At 36.1% G+C, this 20,417-nt stretch overlaps 1 protein-coding gene across 1 annotated transcript in view; it reads left to right on the top strand.

The window, feature by feature from the left end:
- LOC141443343 (uncharacterized) overlaps positions 1–20,045 on the top strand; it is a 35,282-nt gene extending 15,237 nt beyond the window's left edge. Inside the window, exons 3-5 of the mRNA XM_074108583.1 lie at positions 3,225–3,371; positions 11,835–11,933; positions 13,310–20,045. Of these exons, the coding sequence (XP_073964684.1) occupies positions 3,225–3,371; positions 11,835–11,933; positions 13,310–13,479 (416 nt within the window). The 3' untranslated portion in view covers positions 13,480–20,045. The remainder of the gene's footprint in view (positions 1–3,224; positions 3,372–11,834; positions 11,934–13,309) is intronic.
- The last annotated feature ends 372 nt before the right edge of the window (positions 20,046–20,417 follow it).

The raw sequence follows: 20,417 nt of genomic DNA, 5'->3' as shown, positions 1-20,417 counted from the left end.
CGACAGCGTAACGTTTAAAGCAACAAGTAATGCTATTGCCACTCCAAACGGTGTAAACGAACTTTAAAAAAATACTACCTGGCCTGTGATAACCAGGTTTGATCTTATGTACCTATAAATAGCTTAAGTTTGTACGCGGACTGAAACGCGATGACTCGCCAGCTATTACATAAACCCCTAAGGGGTTTTCAATAGTGGCTCGTAATTTTAAACTCACTTGTACCACATGTTTATATAAATAAATTAAAAAAAAAAAAAAGTTAAGATGACTTTATAAGCCAAGAGGCAGATATAACCTTTGGAGTCCCCCAGGGATCCGTCCTGGGACCGACACTATTTTTACTGTATATAAACGACTTAACAAACCTCAAAATGCAAGGGGGGTGCATGGGGGTACTGCTTGAGGGTCCATCCTGGGAGTCTGTGTTTGAAAGGGCGGAGAAAGGTCTCAGTAACGTATCTTCTTGGCTAAAACGCAACTTCCGAACTCTCAATTGTGATAAAACTAATTACATATGCTTCACTAAATATAACAGTTCACAACCTAATAACACTCTTAATCTAAAAATACACTCTGATCGTTCTATATGTAAATGTATGACCATCGATAAAGTCTTTTGAATAACTCCACGAAATACCTTGGTGTAATGCTGGACCAGCGCATGTCATGGTATGCTCATACTGAGTATGTTAATATGAGAATACGCAAATTGATATGGTTATTCAAAAAACTAAGATAAACAACAAGAAGACTATTAAACCAACTATACGTGACGTTGGCTCAATCAGTTATGTCCTATTGTATATCCGTGTGGGGGGTGCAGCGAAAACCAAGTTTCTGGAGGTTGAGAGGGGCAACGGGGTTTGTTAAAGTTATCTACCTACTCTAAACCATACAGATATTCAACGAATGAACTTTACCAACTAAGTGACATACTGTCTATGAGGAAACTGTACGTTTTGGGTATAATAACAAGATTACACAAAACACTGAAATTTAATTCTAGCCTTTTAACTCGTAGACGGAAACACGATGTTGCTCCCCTTCCAGTTACAAGATCTGTATTTGCTAAAAGACAATTTGCAACTCAATCGGCTTATGTATATAATAAAATTAATAAAGTGTTAGACATATATCACTTACAACTCTATAAATGTAAAAAATAACAAATGAGTGGCTAAAAAAGCTTAATTATGAGGAGACAGAGACTTTACTGTTTTGAGAGTGATGGGTGGTAACTGTTTGTAAGTAATAATAAAGTCAGATTTGAATTGTTTAAATTCTTTGGTTTATGTTAAAAATATATATAATTTACCTAAAGTAAAATGTATTAATGTTCAAAATGGTGGGTTGATATAGGATGGATGACTGGGAAGAATAGTTAAAAATTTACTTTTTTTTTCTTTGTTCTTTTTTTTTGTTTTTTTTTTGTTTTATAACCACAACTTGTGATATGGAGGAGCGGGGCTTCCTGATACAAGTATGATGTTTACTTAATAGGAAGTCCCAACCCTTAATTTATGTAACAATGTTGTTTTAGTGAAATAAACATTTTTCATTTTTTTTTTCATGGGTGTGTGTTTGTAAATCCTTCACGCTTAAACGGCTGAACGAAACGAAATTTTGAATTTAGATAGCTGGGCATCTGGAATAACATATAGGCTACTTTTTATCCCGACTAGATGAAAACCCGGCTTCGCTCGGGTAAAATGTACTCATAATAATGTTAAAAAAAAATTTTTTGCCAGTGTAAAGACTGTTGTACTTATCAAAAAATCTGACGTATATTCCCAGCCTTAATATTATCACAAACGTACTTTCACAGCTAACCTACGTATCGGTATTTCACTATTATAGTAGATATTTCTCCTAAATCTTATTTGCCCAAATAACTATGATGTCTCTCTCATAATCAAAGAAATTAGACCTACGATCTATACGATCGATCTGATGAAAATCGACGAATCGTACCGTGTGTGGGCCCTTAAGAGGTCACAATGGAGAACGAAATGCAAACCTGTGACACCTGTGACACGTGATGACGTGACACTAACGCCACTTTGATGTGATGACTTTGACGTGTTTACTTCGCAACGCCATTATATACTTAGTAATTTATTCAAGTTTATATTGATAATACTCGATAATCCGAATTTTCCGCCTACAAGTTGTCGACTCGGATTGACTAATTTTTTACGCTCTTCAATTTAATGTGCATTTCGTTCGAGTCTACCGTACCTCTTGACGAAATTATTAATATAGATATACCCACGGGATGGGGATAAAATCTCGAAATAACAGCCACTGAGCTTACGTCATGAAATTTGGCATGATTCTTTTTTATGCAACGTCAATGAAAACCAAGATGTAATTTTCGGGGATTCCCGATTCAACTGCTGTATGTAATGATTTACTGCTGCTGTATGATATAAACTAATAGTTTTATAAACATAAAATATGGAAGATGTTAGGTACTGTGGGGACTGTAACTTAGTAAGAGCTTAGGTACTGGGGATCAACGCGCGCGACTTTAAACTGTTAAGAAATAAATATCATCTTCAATCATTAATTCATTATATTTTATTTTAGAACTTGTTAGCACTTATTAATAGATTTATATAAATGGTTCCAGCCGCTCAGGCTGTCGGGAGCAATCTGCGCTCCGGCATGTATACCGCTGTCAATCTAACCTGCCCGGTGGTCAGTTTTACCACCTGCCAGCGGTATACAGCCTAGTTCCTACAGTACAATCATTTGTTTCTTTTATAGAGCAACAAATGAAATACTTGTAACCACTACAACAGACTTTGAACCTGAAATTGAAAAAAACACTGAACTGAAATTATTAAATTAGAAATTGATAACTATTTATTGTTTTCATTGCAATGTCACATTTTCAACTGCTGAAAAATTAACTGAAAGAGATCGCTCGTTAACTATAATGCCGCTTATTGTTTACTCTACTTTTATTCTTCTTTAATATGTTTGTGTATCGTTATATGTATATCGGAAGTCGATAAATGAGAAGTCACTATGACAGGTCAAAACTGCTACGAAAAATCTGAGCTCTGATTAGTGTAGACTTATATCCACATCTTATTACCCTGTGCCTCTTATTGTCCTGTGTTCTGTTATTTTCATGTATTTTTATGTACACTAAAGAGTATGAAGAGTTTTACAATACAATATGTTTTAATACTAACTTAAATCTATGTTATTTCAGGCCTCGGTGGGCCTCCCTGCGGCCCGACGTGCCCGGACCTTATCCCCGTGGGCCTGAAGCTGCATCTAGAGGACGCCAACAACACTGACGCCGTCTACGGAGAGCCCAGGGTCGCCGTGTGCCCGACGCTATGCCAGTACAATCTTGGTAAGTACTCCCAGGGCCCTTTTATCACATCAAATCATCATCAAATCAAAAAAATTGTTGAGAATAATGACGGCGGTTCAAACGCCGGAATATTCTTCCAGGGTGTATGGCTGGGACATCCGGGATTGTCCCGGAACTACGTGTCTTGTCCCGTGTTCAGGAATTACACTTTAATGTCCCGGATTTTGACTACTAACTATAATACTAGTTTTTTAATAAGTTACGAGAGCAATTTCCTTCCATGTTGAAAATCACATGCCTGAGTACTGTTTTTGAGGTCCTTACAAAAGACTTGTCAAATGTCATAATCAGGGCTCACTTTTTTAAAAACTAAAAAAAAAAAAATTTAAACACCAATTCTAATGAATTTAAGATTGTTTTTTTTTTAATCTTTTTGTATTTTTTATTTCAATTCCAAATTTTTACTTTTACGGTCATCCCGTAAAACCTAAATTGAAAATACAAACTGAAATGCAGATGCACAGAAAAACTAGAAAAATATGACCAGCACTGGGAATCGAACCCAGGTACTGAGTAGGACCTGGGTTCGATTCCCAGTGCTGGTCTTATTTTTCTGGTTTTTCTGTGCATCTATATTTCAGTTTGTATTTTCAATCTAATGAATTTGTCAATTTGCAGTAAATAGTTGGTTTTGTATTGGTATTTTTTAACCCACGAATTGTCCCGGTAATGAATTGCCTGCATATGGCAACCCTAGTCCCACGGCGATGCCACATGGAAGAGAAGTATTTTAAATTTCAGTAAAATTAAGCAATTAAAGTAAAGTGTAATTAGCTTATTAGTCTATCTGTAACGTGTCTCCATAATAAAATCAAACGTACACAACGCACTGCTTGGTCCCGAGATACCCTATTTTGGGGTCTGAGACGGACATTCAGTATAATTATAAATAAGCCATGTGTTTACAAATAAATTATTCACTTCTCATGCTCGTAAAGTTTTTGTTTATGCTCTAGTACATAAAGTAAAATCTTCGTCTAAGGCCAAGGTAATCAGGTGTCAAAAGCCACAAACAAAAAAGTTTTTACATATTTTTTTTATTTATATAATAATTAAAATCAACCAAAATAAATCAATAAAACTAAAAATATATAATTACAGAGTAACTCATGAAAATTAAAGTTACATAATTGTTGCTATTTCATTTCCTCGCGATCGAAGTGATCTCGACGTGTCTGCAGGGCTACTCCGAAACTCGAAACTCGAAGTTCGTGTCGTGCGGTCCCTATCGCTCTGGTATTAAATAGTATAAGTGTCAGAGGGACCGCACGACACGAACTTCGAGTTTCGAGTTTCGGAGTAGCCCTGCTGTCCACCGTCGCCGTACCGGCTCGGGTGGCTATATAAACGTCTTGGGTAAAATGGCTTGTTTTATGCTCTTCTTGTACAATCTACTATTTATTTCACTTCTTATGCTCGTAAAGATCTAGGCGACAAAAATGACTTTTTATGCTCTAGTGCATAAATTAAAATCTTCGTCTAAGACCAAAGCAATCAGGTGTAAACAGCCACAAAGAAATCAATTTCTACATATATTTTTAATATTTTTTAACACTATCCACTGTTGCTATTTAATTTCCTTGCAATCGAAGCGAAAAGCAGTGTGCTAAAGCAAATGCTGTTGTTGTACAATCTACTATATTATTATTATTACGTATCTATAATATAAAAGTGAACTGCCAGAACGGGAAAAAAAACGAGACAGAGCAGGATGGAGCTCTACAACACCACTTTGACACGTTTCTCACATAAAATCACAAGTTCGAATTTCGAGCCAAAAGTGAGCGATCTATTGTCTATGCCAGTGTTGCCATTCAGGGAAAAAGAAATTCATTCATTATCCTGCATTACAGTCTGTAAAAGTCTTTAAGCACTGACCTGCATATTAAGTACCTGGACAGAGTGCCGTCGAGTTGTATCTGTGCCTATTTGATATTCGCTTTTTATTTCCTTTCCTTCACTTCTTTGAAGCGTTGAAATTCGGGTACGAAGTACGAACGGCGTTCTATTTAGTAGTCTAACGTACTCGCGTACTCTTCTGCCAACTTGCGTACTATCACAGGCTGACTAAAATCCCAGAACTAACTTCACAGCATATCGTAGCGCGATAGTTTAACTTTGCATGGCTGCATGGAATAATTGTCCTTTGCCTATCTCTGAAGGGTTAAAAAAAATGAAAATGGGCCCAAAAGTCTTATATACAACATTGGAGGTTGAACGCCGAACATCCGTTTGAAACACGTTTGACCTTTATTATGTCACGAATCTATTCCATCTCTTTCTTTAGTTTGGGTAAGAAAGATATGGAACTCATTCGTAACATGTGAAAGAAAGACGAGATGGGACATATATAAAAACGTAATATCTAAAGGTAAACTTTTTGTTTCAAACGGATGTTCGGCGTTCAACCTCCAGTGTTGTGTATAAGCTTGTTGAGCCCATTTTAATTTTTTTTCCACCCCTAAGCGTCTGCTCTGGCAACATTGCTTCTTTGTCGGCGCCATCACTCCGCTGTTTCTGCAGCAGGGCTACTACGAAACTCGAAGTTCGTATCGTACCGTCCCTCTCGCTCTCGTATTAAATAGTATAAGTGTCAGAGGGACCGCACGACACGAACTTCGAGTTTCGTAGTAGCCCTGCTGTCTATTTCGTGGTTCGTGCAAGGAAATAAAAAGTAGTATGTTATTCTTCGTTTATGTTCCGTGATATTGCAGATATTAATTTTCTATAAGTAGTGGCAAAATAGTTACATCCATGGGCGATTGTCATTGGCAAATTATTGGACAGACAAAACAGAACAGACTCCATATAAATAAATAAATAATAAATAAATAAAAGCGAATATTGCGCTAGGGGCGCATTTGCCAGATCTGGACAGACCTTTACAAATCAAGGTGTTAATTAAATAACTGAAAACCAGAAAGTAGTTTGCACAGAATCGAGAATAAAATCGATTACCCTATGTTTTAAATCAGATTGTGTTTGTGTTTTTAAATTCCTTTTTATTGTGCCCAGTAAAGGTTACGACTGCAATGGTGCTGGTGCCAATTAAATATTTTAGCGAGGTTGCATACTATTTCTATAATGTTTTTAATACTGACAGTTTTGCTGTCAATGTGTGATGTTCTTCCAAAAACGTCAAAGCGCAACTGAACTCAGGACAATACAAATTAAGAGTGTAGAGATAGATTATTAAGTAGAACTACTGACTTAGCAAAACAAACAAATATCTTTTAAAATAATGAAGATATTCAAAAATAAATGAATGGAACAAACTTAAAATCTAAAAATATTTTTGGGGTGTCTGAGGTTATCAGTTATTTAATTAACACCTTGTAAATATCCACCTTGCAAAATATCTATACCTATTCTACGCGGGCGCAACCGCGGGCAGTCGCTAGTTATTAAATAATGCAAATAGAAAATTGTACTGAAATAAGGCTTAATCCCAGAATCCCACGGAACGCCAACAAAGAGGAGCTCCCGACAAAAAATCAATTTTTTTAAATAATCAATAAAATAAATAAATAAATATCAAGGGACAATGAGGGCTATCGTTTTTTGTCTCACTAGATGGCGCACTGTTGCGTGAGGTTTTTAAGTATGGCTTTCAAAGTCTGTTATTACGGGCGTGAAAACAAAGTTTAGATGAAAATCATATTTAATACACCTTAAAACCGTACCATAAAAATATCGAGCATGCCACAGTGTTGCATAGTCCCCGTTTTGTTCGGAAAAAAGGGAGGACAAAGGTTTCCAAAAGACAAAACTGTCTCAAAACACGACATTTCGGAGACCTCACGCTACACTAGCGCCTCTAGTGGCAAATTCATACGCGATAGCCCTCATTGACAGCAATGAGGGCTATCGTTTTTTGTCTCACTAGATGGCGCACTGTTGCGTGAGGTTTAAGTTAGGCTTTCAAAGTCTGTTATTACGGGCGTGAAAACAAAGTTTAGATGAAAATCATATTTAATACACCTTAAAACCGTACCATAAAAATATCGAGCATGCCACAGTGTTGCATAGTCCCCGTTTTGTTCGGAAAAAAGGGAGGACAAAGGTTTCCAAAAGACAAAACTGTCTCAAAACACAGACATTCATTGCCCCGGAACGCATATTTGCCATAATTAATTTCAGAAATTGCAAAATATTCACAAAATTATTCTAATTATAAATAAACCCGCGTAGCTCACCCAAAAACTGAGATTTGACATTTCGGAGACCTCACGCTACACTAGCGCCTCTAGTGGCGAATTCATACGCGATAGCCCTCATTGACCTAGTCTCAAACTAAGCAAAGCTACTATATATACTATTAGGCATCAGGTGCTGGCTGTCTTGTTTCCGCTTACTATTCTGGAGTTCAGAAAAAGATGCGTTTGCTACTTGCCTCAGATATCCGCGATACGTCCACACCACCGAAGCTGACGCCGCCGCATCAAGTAACTCTCCACACCTAGGACATTATAATTAAAGAGCAACCAGCATAGAAAATGGCGTGGTTTTACAATGATCATTATCAACTTCAAAAACTTTCATTTGCAAAAAAAACAATTAGAAAAGCCTTGAACAGAAAAGTTGCACTTTGATCCCTCTCGTCAGGGAGTAAAAGTTACTTTTCTGAATGAGGAGTGAAAAAATAATTTTTGGGCCATATCAATTTCGGTTCGGTCGGTGACTCGGTGATGTGGTGTCCGGTGGCCACTTTGGGTACCACCCTAATGGCTAAGCTTAGTTCCATCAGTGCTCGACAGATGGCGATGGTTACAGATTAGATCGCGCTAACGTTTGGTATGCATAGGTACGTAAGTAAAATTTACTTGCAAATATCGTTACCGCAGCTATGTCTGTGATTAACTATTCTCAAAAAATCGAATTTTTGTAGGGACTCCTTATTGTCGGAGTTCTAATAGACATTAAATTAAATAAAACACTGAAACAAAAGACAATCTCTTTATTGAAGACATTGAAGTGTTTATCTATATAAAGTATGTTTATCTGATGCCTTATTTGTATCCATATGGTACGTACAAGCTTTGCTTAGTTTGAGACTAGGTCAATTGTTGTCAATTGTCCCTTGTTACCGCGTAAACTTTGAAATTATTAAACTAAAAAAAAATACAAAAAAAATAACAATGATGAACGGGCTGCTAACTATTGGTAAGCTTAATACGGAAGCGTGCTACAGCGAAAGTTGCTCATCTACTTTTGAGCTTGACAGTACACTGGCAATGAAAACAAGGCAGTTGAGTTAAACCCATCTCCACAACGATTTCCGTAAATAAAACATATCTGTAGGTTGCATTGCTAAATTAGTATAAAGCCCAAGAAGAAAATAATTATGCTCTCGAGTGGCTCATACAACTTTTCACACCAAGCATTAAGAAACTTTAAAAGAAACAATGCTTGGTTATTATGTATTTTGCTCTTTGCTTAACATCATAATTAATTGACGACATTGTAAGAATAATCAATTTACTTTAATCGTTTATGATTTACGCTCTACAACAATTTCAGTTTCCGCGGTAAGTATTTTTTTCCAACCAGACACAGATAAAACAAAATCGCATCGGCGAAATGGTCCACACACAAACTGGAATAAATAGAATGGCGCCACCTTCTATGCGGAAAAAGCATAGAACTAAGCCCACGTAGACTAAGAACGTAACATTTTCGTCATGAAAATGCTCCACACACAATCTTATTTCATGCCAAAAACTAAGCAGGTACTGGCTGTTTGAGTTTATCTATACATCGTTTTTTTTTCGCATTAGAAGAAGGGTAAACAATCTTGACAATATTGAAAAACGTTTTTAAAAAACAGTTGTTGTTACTTATTATACCAAAATAATGTATAATTATGATCATATGTCCTTGCTAATTGTTACATATTTGCTGTGACTTATTTTTCAAGTGTTTTTCAATAAAAAGACACTTCAGGATCGCTTACCTTCTTTCTAATGCTAAAAAAAATAAGTATAAGTCACTCGAAGTAAATTAAAAAATTAATTACTTTTACTCCCTAGGGACTAAAGTACTCACTTTACTCCCGCCTCGTAAAGCTATATTGACCTAATTTTAGAGCATGAGAAGTGAAAAATAAGGACGTGGCGTAAAAACTGTTCTCCAAAGTAGCCCCTGCATTTTAAAGTAACCCCGTTTTACGAAACCAAATTTCTACACAAATTGTATGTTCTCTGAGTCTACGTAAATATACAAGATACTATTTTTGACGATATTCAGGATGGGCAGTTTTCTTTGTTGTATTTCAATTTGTAATTTTTCAGCTTTGAGTGTAATTTCGAGCTGTCGATTCATTTGTATTGTATTCAATCACAGTCGAGAGGCCGTATTGCCTGACGTTTCTTCTGATTCTGACGCTCGCGAACGCAATCAAATGACAGAAGCTGTCAACAGAAAAAAACTGTCATTTGATTGCGAGCGCGAGCGCTAGAAACGTTAGCACGTAGCACGTTAGGCAATACGGCCTGAGGTCATTACACGGGAACTCAGGAAGGAACACCATAAACAACGGAGGTTCCCGACAAAAATTTGAATTTAATATACTAGTAAGTTTAGTTAATGGTTATTACTCTAGTAAAATTTACTTAAAGATCTGTGCAGATCAAACGTTAGCGCAATCTAATCTGCAGCCAGCGCCATCTGTTGAACGCTGACGAAACTAAGTTTAGCCATTAGGGTGGTACCCAAAATTGCCACATGTGGTGATTTAAATATGAAACACGGCTACGACCCCGAATTATAATTGATAATTGAGTAGACGCTTCTTCGCACCACAAATGTCTATATTTGTCAAACACCTCGGAAAAGCCGCCGATCGTTGGGACAGATCCTTAAGTTTAGTAATAGGTTGGCTAATATAAGATCACGGATTGTTATTTCAATAATCCGTGCCACCAGCATTTGCATTCGTGGTACACGGCACCGATTTAAGCCACTAGCCAAATGATTTGGCTTCGATCACGGTGCGGCTCTACCCAGTTGATTTTGTGATATTTATCCATGTTCTTTTATATTTTTACTATTTTAATAAACAATTTCTATGCTTCTTCTCGTTTTAGTAGATACCTTCACCTTGTCACTGTGCGTTCTGACAATTTCATACAAAGAAAAAGTTCAAAGTTCAAACACGAAGTGACAGTGACGAGGCAAAGGTGGTAAAGGGTAAACGTATCTAACACTTCGACTATACATATTAATGTATCAAAAATTTGGATCACTATACGTATAGTTTGACTGGACTAAGCTAAAATAAAGGTAAAATTAATTTAATAAGTCGGTCGTGTTAGGTAGGGTAGCAAAGAATCAAATCAAGATCAAAAGTAGTAGTAGTTATTTATATATTTTTGTATTTTTTTAATGATAAATGAATAAATCCTACCATATGGGCGATCAATCCAAATGGGTCAGTGGATCAGTATGGAGAAGTCAGAAACTGTAAGAGAGCGAAATCTGTTCTAAGAAACCATGGCGTCGATTTTCTCTATGGGTACTAATACTCTTACGCGTCGATTTTAGATTTAACAAAATTACAGATTTTGTATGCGAAAACGTTAGGCAATACGGCCTCTGGGCGAAATTCTGTTAAATATTCGCATGTCATATTTGTTATTTTATTAGTGTATCCTGTGAGTATAAGCACCCAATTTATCTATGAAGTCTTGTGTAAGCATTAGACTGATATACCAACAACTTGAATAATTTTATAAATGCCGTCATTGTCCCACGGGTTTGAGATAAAATCTCGAAATCTCATCCGCTGGGCGGAGTCAAGAAATATGACAGTGTTGTTTAAAAGGCAACGTCTGTAAAGACCACGATTTAATTCCCACGGGAATTATGCAAAATCCCGGATTTTCAATTCAATCCGTACCTAATGATTTACCTGTGTGAAGCCGTGGGTAAACACTTCTTCTTAAATATAAGAGCTAACGCTCTTGGCGGTGGAGTAATCGCCACTCCACGCGGTCTTCGGCCAGCTGTTTGACTTCCTGACACGACACCCACCTTCTCCTTCTCCTGGTCAAAAGGTAAATCTTGGTCTCCCCCTGCCTCGTGTTCCTTCTACTTTCCTACCAGCAGGTTTAGACAGATCTTGTCGTGTCGTAACAAGTGTCCTATCATATTTCCCCTTCTCCAATTTATGGTCTTCAGTAGCATTATTTTTTCTTTGACCATGGTAGAACTTATTAGCCTCTTCAACGCCAGTCATCCAGTCGTGACCGCCAATAGGATGCCTCACACGCCACGGTCATCTATACATGACCCGCATTCAACTCGAAATTAATCCTTCTGCAATGGAATTAAAAATCAATCGCTGGTTTTTCTGTGGCGTACAGAGCATGATACTTCGTTTTTTTGTGGCGGTGAGAGGAATAAACACTAGTAAATGATAAATCATTCTTTGTTTTTCCCCAGGCCGTCCGCTTTGCCAGTGCGAGGCGCCTCCGAGCCTGCCGGTGGCCTGGGCTGAAGTCTGCGCAGCCTTCTGCTTGGCGGACAACTACGTGCTAGGGGGTGAGTGGCCACAGGTCCAGGGCTCCAGACCCTACGTCAGGGGTTCACAACCAGTGAGGCGCCCGCTTGGGGGCGTAGTGTTTCATGCGGCATTTCCACCAAAAACGTGATGTTGATTTTACACCACACTCCTAAAACCCACCGAAGTGTGAGAAGTTAGGTGCATTTGTTTAAAACAAAGTTTGGGTTTTCCAGCCGTATTCGGGCACATAATAAACAATAGTGATTTTCACTCCTAGTCTAAATTAGGGATGTTATGGATATCCGAAATTAAAAACTATCCGTAACGGCAACCGAATCCGATATAAAAGTTTCGGATAGTTTCGGATAGGGGCGGAGTTTAAATGTGACAAGTTGTGACAGGTTTTTGTTTTTACCCGGCCGAGCCGACGGCTCGACTCGACACATTAGCCGCGCGCGTCCTCTGTATTGTTTATTATTTTTATTGCTTAGTCGTAAACATTAAAACTTGTTGGTCATACTTGGTACTTGATAAAATATGTTGTGTATTGTAAATTACTAAATAAATTTTAAATACGCAGCCCTTGGTGAGGCTTGTATATTTACGCCTTTTGGTGTAGAAACTCTGGGGCCTTGGGGGCCAGAGGCAAAACAGCTCCTCCGCCAGCTATCTTCTCGGCTGGTAGATACCTCAAGGGATCGGCGGGCTGGTGCTTACCTTGCACAACGCATCAGCCTAGCTATCCAGAGAGGTAATGCTGCCAGCCTCCTAGGAACGGCCCCCCAAAGCAACAGCCTTGAGGACATTTTCTATTTAGTATAAGTTTTGTAAATATAAAGTAGATAGTTTCTGACTAAAATAAAATAGATGAAATTTTATGTTATAGTTATCTGAGAAAATGCGTGCTAAGTCTAGTTTAATATGGACATTTTTTGATGAAGTTAATGTAGATTCTGCGAAATGTAAACAGTGTGGTAAAAACTTTTCACGCAAAGGAAATGGCACTAGTCCGCTGAAACTTCATCTTAAATCTAAACACTGATAAGGATTAAGTATTTTACTTTTACACTTCCTTAAAAATCTAATATCCGTATCCGTAACCGAAACTATCGGGTAATCCGAAATAATTTAATATCCGTAACCGAAACCGAAACCGGTATTATGTTTGACATATATCTGTATCCCTATCCAGATTCGAAATTGTATATACATTATGCGTCCGAGTTGAGAAACTTCGATGGCGCGTTGTAGGATTTGAAGTTTCTATATTTGCTAACTAGATGGCGCTAGGCGTCGCTACAATATTACTACCAAACGCACTTGTGTGATCATCACATGTGAATTCATAACATAAATCAGTCGATCTGTATGCGCAGACTCAACTGCTCAACTCTCAACCTATAACCTTCCCCAGGTTGCCCCCCTTGCGCGGCGCTGACTGCCGAATCCTCCGCGATTGCTGCGCACGCTGCGGTGGCACGCGTCCTCACGACAGCTGAGGGATGGACCGCGTGGTGCAACGCGCAATGCCGCCAGGGTCAGGGTGGGGCCGCCTGCAACTGCGACAGAGCCCCCTTCCAGTAAACATGACGAAAAAACGAAAAAAATGCTATTTCGCTTCAATACATTACACGGCAAGTCTCTTTAAAATTACACAGTAGCGCCATCCCGTGTTGAATAGTTGAACTATATAAAATAGGCAAGTGACTAGCGCCATCTCGTAACGTATATCTTAACTACAATTTGCATTGTGTTTTGGTCGGTAATTATGTGTAGCCATCATATGACGTTACAAGACATTTTATAGCTGTGGAAATATTATTTTATGTGAAAAATGGCTGCAAGGAATCAAACAATCATCATCTTAAAAGTACGTTACTAGCGCCATCTAGCGTATAGTAGCAGAATTGTAAGTTTCAAGGTTTTCAAGTTAATTACCAAACGCACTTAAATTGGTCTTGCCGCGCTAGAGTCCGTAGAAATACGTCTAATGTACTTATATGAGCACATTATAGCATGTACAGCGCAAAATCAAGTTACCACCATCCATAGTTCATGTAGTTCCGTCATGGTAGACTAGATGGTGTTAGTGTTTCGCCAAAATCATCTCTAAACGATGGTTATAATGACTTATATTCCACAAGTAAATGACAATCTTTTACTAAGTTAGAAAGCAATGATCGTTTCTGAATTGTTGAAAAGTCTAAATAAATACTACCGTCGGTAATTTATAATATAGTCCGTGTTGTATAATTAAAAGCAAAAAACACACGAATATTGTCCATCTAGTGTCAAAAAGCTGAAGTAAATCTGACGGCCATATAGAACTTTTTTTTTAATGGTTAGCGATTAAATTAGTTAAACCATGCATGAAGAAAACTAAAAATTAATTTTCTTTTCATTTATTTTTTTGCTATAGAAATAATCGTGTTTCTTTTACGAGTAAGTTTTTTGTTTTCTTTGGTTACGTGTATGAAAACGTGCATATCTACATATTCTTTTTTTGTATTACCTTTTGGCATTTTAAACCATCTTCCGCGATTTATCTAGTTGAGAATTAACGTATCCTGTTTTTGTAACGATTTGAGATAGATATAAATTAGATATAAGTAGTTTACGACATATTATCCATGATTATTCGTTGACGTAGGTATTATAAAAATGTTTTATAATCCTTATAATTATGCTTTATAGAGTTTGCTATTTTCGTCGTATAAAAAGTTATTCTGTAGGTATAAAGATAATCTTAAGAAATTTATTATCATTTTAATTGTAAAATAATGTTAAGCAAAATACTGTGTGAAAGACAATATAAACTAATAATTAATGAATAGCTTTGACGCGTTCTGTCGTGTTTATCCATAAATATAACTTAGGTGTTGTGTTCATTTACTTTATTAAAACGTATGCTTTGATTTTTGTTTATTTTTTTCCTTTTTTTATCCTACCAGTCAATTAAGACATTGCGTTGACTCCCTAAATTCCTCAATTTTAATAATTCGTAAATAAAAACATAGATAGATGTCGTCGCGTGTAGTCAACGTTTTACAAAAACATAGTAATTAATTTTATTATTTATCGAAAATATCTTGAGTTCAATTTGGAAAAATCATCTGATAACTGACACTTCTGCTGTGGCTTGACACTTTTTTTTTAATTTATAACATTAAAAAATAAATAAAAAAGACCAAGGAAACACTCACGTGTACAGTCACTTTGTACCTTTAAAACAATATTCATTGTAAACTTGTCTAGAATATTTCTAACAACTTGTGCAATCACTTCGATTTCTATTAAGACACCTCGAACTTTTTAAACAATCACCCTTTCAACAAGTTTTGTCTGTAAATTTATGAAAGCAGAACAACTCTTCACTCTTCATCGTAGTGAGTCACTGTAAACATAGACTTACAAATAAGTTCAATTTAGTACAGAGAAAAAAACTACTATCCAAATATGCCATTGTGCTTTCGTGATTTCATATTTATGCGAATTTATCGCCGTTATCGAAAGATATTGTCAAAAATCGATCCCAAACATGAAACATAAAAATTTGTACCTTGAGTTGTAAGTACAATTGGCAACAGAAAAGTAGATGAGCTATTGTGGTGCTCGAAATGATCTACACACTTTCATATTACCTTGGCATAGAGTCGTCGTAGATCATTTTGAGCACCGTAATCGTTCATTCACTCAGTTGCTGTCTGTACTAATAGCGATATAAATACCCCTTTAATGTCCTTATGTCAATTGCCTTTACAGTACGAAATCTAACAATAAACCTTACATTTATTTTGTTGAATACTCTTTTTTTCTTACATGTTTATTTTAGAAATAACCCGATATTTAAAATAATCTAATAATATTCAAAATACGTGTAGCATTATTTAAAGTTATGCTGTATATGTGTAAAAACGTAATTATAACTATATCTGTAAGTCTTCCAGAAAGAGTTAAGATTATAAATACAGTAAAGTATAGAGTTAATAGAATGATTGTAGACGAATGAATGTATGCAGGTAGAATTTGCTTCTAGGTTATATATAACACATTTATCCTATATTTATTTTGAAAAGTGAAAGTTCTTTTTTCTTAATTCGAAGACTATAAGTTCAATGCATTTTTGTATGTATGTATGTAAACTCTCTATTGCACATAAAAATACAAATACACAGAGAGCAAAACAAAGGCGAGTTTATCCCTAAAAAGGGATCTTTTCCAACTATTCTAGTATAGTATGTTTTGTATTATATTATTTAAAGCAATATGTTCTAGCTTCCACTATTTTTTGCCTTTTGTGTGTTTACACACTGGCGGTCCCTAAATGATTGCTTCTCTCATCCACTCAAAGGTTGACTCGTAGAGATCCCTTAAAGTTTAAGGGATAATTCGCCCTACTGTCTTTGTTTTGTACAATAAAGAGTTCACATACATAGATAGATACATACATACATACTATGACAGCGCCACCACTGATGGTTAGTGAAGCTGACTACGAGGTTCCGGGTTCGATATTTGCATTTATCTATATAAGTATATTTATTTATCCTATTTATCAATAGCCTGGCACTCATAGGACAAGATTTACTTAATTTGGAATTAGCTGACTTGGCACTGTCCCATGTTATTTTATTTATTTATTATCCTCGAAAAAAATCGGAGATGCTACAACCCATCCCTTTTTTCATCTCTTTGTAATGAGGGCTATCGTTTTTTGTCTCACTAGATGGCGCACTGTTGCGTGAGGTTTTTAAGTATGGCTTTCAAAGTCTGTTATTACGGGCGTGAAAACAAAGTTTAGATTAAAATCATATTTAATACACCTTATAACCGTACCATAAAAATATCGAGCATGCCACAGTGTTGCATAGTCCCCGTTTTGTTCGGAAAAAAGGGAGGACAAAGGTTTTGCGAAAGACAAAACTGTCTCAAAACACAGGCATTCATTGCCCCGGAACGCATATTTGCCATAATTAATTTCAGATATTGCAAAACATACACAAAATTATTCTAATTATCAATAAACCCGCGTAGCTCACCCAAAAACTATGAGATTTGACATTTCGGAGACCTCACGCTACACTAGCGCCTCTAGCGGCGAATTCATTCGCGATAGCCCTCATTGTCTTGGTCGCGCCGTGTCATATTTTAATTAACAATAACCGAAGACACCGTAAGGGCGTTTTCAGATTATCCGATCCTATATCGGTATCGGATGCCGATACGATATCGGGCAAGTAAAATGTATGAAATATGATCCGATATTGGATCGCCGAATCTAAAAGACAGGTACATATTTCATACATTATACTTGCATTTTATCGGCGTCCGATACCGATATCAGATCGGATAGTCTGAAAACGCTCTAAGAACACTGTAGTTTCACTGACTAACTATAACTGAACTGAATAACTATGCAATTTTCTGGAATACAAACTATCCTATGACCTTCCCCGGGACTTTTTGTTTATGGTTTGGATTTGGAGAACGAAAATTTTGGATTCTACGCGTGACCGTGGCCGCTGCAATGTGGTCGAAATGTCCAAACCAATTTTATTTTGCAGCATATGTACATCCTCAAGTGTTTGTATTGTTTTTATTTTTAGAATATGTATGAAAGTGTACGAATGGTTAATTTTAAGTCAACCAAGAATTATCGCAACAAACAATATCACAAAAGTCTTCCGATAATGTAAGTTACTTGTAAAATTAATTAAAATTATACTTTTAGGTATTAAGGTAAGTTAGTTAATTAGCTCATAGGCAGTAGCGGAGGCGGGAATCTGCATTGTTCAGATATGTTTGAACATGTGCGCACTCAACTGGTAATAACATAAATACACGCATCAGCTCTAAGAGCTGCTAGTGTATTATTTGAATAATAATAATAATACCATGTTCGTGGCATTTCCCTGCCGTTTACTAAGTTGCCTCAATGAGGGCTACCGTAGACAAAGGTCCGCCTGAAGTATAGTGGTTAGTTTGTTAATACGGACGACAAAACAAAATTTACATTTAAATCATATTTAATGCCTTAAAACCGTACCTTAAAATATCGAGCTTGGCATAGTGTTGCGTAATCCCGATTAGTTCGGAAAAAAGGGAGGACAATGGTTTCCGAAACACAAAACTGTCTCAAAACACAGACATTCATTGCCTCGTAACGCATATTTGCAACTAATTTCAGATAAGTATTGCAAAATATTCACAAAATTATTCTAATTATAAATAAACCCGCGTAGGTCACCCAAAAACAGTGGCATTTGACAATTCGGAAACCTCTCGCTACACTAGCGCCTCTAGCGGCGAATTCATACGCGATAGCCCTCATTGTAAGGTAAGGTAAGTTAGTTAAAGACAGTTTGAAATTAATTTTGATAACCTCCTGAGGCCCGACGTAAAATTTCTGTTTTCACAATTTGAACAAATCATCAATCAAGTAAAATTCAATTTTTTTTATGTCCTCAAGTGAGGACCAGGGCACCCATGAAGAAATAGGGGGTTAATATTCATGGTTTATAATTTTCGGCTCCAAAAACCACATTATAATTTTTAATACAAATCAAAAATATTTTTTTTAATCATGACGTCTTGAAATATAATGCGATGATTTGAAAACTACAGTAGACTACTTACTGTAAACTAACAAACATGTATTTTGTATACCTATGCAAATTTATGGTTATACAACGCGCGCAAAGTGTACATCAATAAAATAAAACGTACAAGCTCTTCTAGATTCTACTAGAAAATATTTAAATTCAAAACTAAAACGAAAAAAATTACCTTACTTCTTTTTCATAGAGCATACTTTTACTTCAGCGCCATCTATTTGTGAGTAGCGGGTACTTGTAAAAAGCTCTCTTTATTTCTAAAAATTAAGAGTAGAAAGGTGAAGGACTTTTATATATTAATAATAATCATAAATATTAAAAAGTTCGTATCACCGCCATATCATGTATGAATCTAGGAGTATCAGTGACGGTGTAATATTTAAGTAGATGTCTGTGATATTTATTTCGTTAAGTTGTTAAAGTATAAGTGTACTAAGTTAGAGATTATTACCGAACCCCAATATTTGTATTGTTCCATTTGACAGCTGTCATTCCAGTACAATTTTTAACCTGTAACATTTAGTTAGATTACATAAAAATTACATGCGACCGACAACGAACGCTACTAATAAAAAACAAATAATGTTAAAGTATTGATGAACTTGGTCATTCACTTGTTATAAGAATTCTTACTTATATTTGGTATAAATTGTAACACATATGTTACACTCGATGGAAGAGCGGTTTCTCTTGACACAAGTATCGTAATACATACTTAGAAAGAGGCACCAACTAAACTGAGTAAGATGCTGAAAGAACTATTTTTTTTTGGCGAATGTTACGTTAGAGGTAAATGCTCACAAAATAAACAAACGTTTCAGCGAGTATTCTACCGAGCATTCAAGAAAACGACGGTTGCTTCTAGCTTTTTACCGAGCATCCGAGTACATCATGATTAAGGAAAATTTGACGAGCATTTACTATGATGTTAGTAATGTTTGGCTCTATGTTTGGGCATATTCGCTGTAAAAACGGCGAATGCAAGATGTTCAAGTAGGGTTACCAGATGAAAAAATCGTGAGAATTTATCGCAATGCCAGATTTTTTCAAAACGTAATTTACAATTTAAAAAGTCGATTATCATTCTAAGTATTGATATTATTTGTGCATTTGTGTTATATATGAGGACGATTATTTTTGATTTTGTTACTTTTTGATAAAAAGATGTAAAAAAAATCCTCTATTTAATTGAGATTTATAAAAATCCTGAGATTTCCCGAGATTTCCAAAATCCGGCCGGAATCCTGAGAAGAGTCTCAAAATCCCGGGATCTCAGGACAAATCCCGAGATAATGGTGACCCTAGCTACAAGTGAATTGCATACACGTCCTATTCTGTAATCATTACCTCCCTGTCGCTCATGTGTATATCTAAATTAAATGTCTCGCTCTAGCGACTACATACTCCGTGAATACTCGTTAGCTAGAATAGTATTATATTAACTGTGCTGTTAGTAAAAAATACTGAATTTATGCAACGCTAGCGCCCTCTCTGTAGAAATAGATGGAACTAATAAACGATTTCTTCTATGTTGAATGTAGTTTTATTATTAATCGAGACCGAATTACATTCAATTGCATATTTATTTTATTGCATAATAATATTTAAATTTAAAAAATCAAAAAACCCGGCTGCCAAAACTAAAAGAAAGAAAATAAGTCTAGTGGTCTAGACTAGAACTGTTAAGTAGCTAATTTAAAGTTCAACAGTCGGGACCCATTACTAAGTTTTAAATGTACTTAAATGAGCTTCTTGACAGAGTTCTAGACCACTAGATTTATTTTCTTCCTTTTAGTTTTTAAGGCAGTCGGGTTTTTGATTTTTTAAATTTAATGTTTTTTATTTTATACTTTTTTGATATTTCTGTGAAAAAAGTACATTAAAAGTATTATAACTCATATATATTTA

The sequence above is a fragment of the Choristoneura fumiferana genome, chromosome 27 (assembly GCF_025370935.1).
Source record: "Choristoneura fumiferana chromosome 27, NRCan_CFum_1, whole genome shotgun sequence".
Lineage (NCBI taxonomy): Eukaryota > Metazoa > Arthropoda > Insecta > Lepidoptera > Tortricidae > Choristoneura > Choristoneura fumiferana.
Note: the sequence above shows the minus strand (reverse complement) of the source record. Positions and strands in the feature narration are given on the sequence as shown.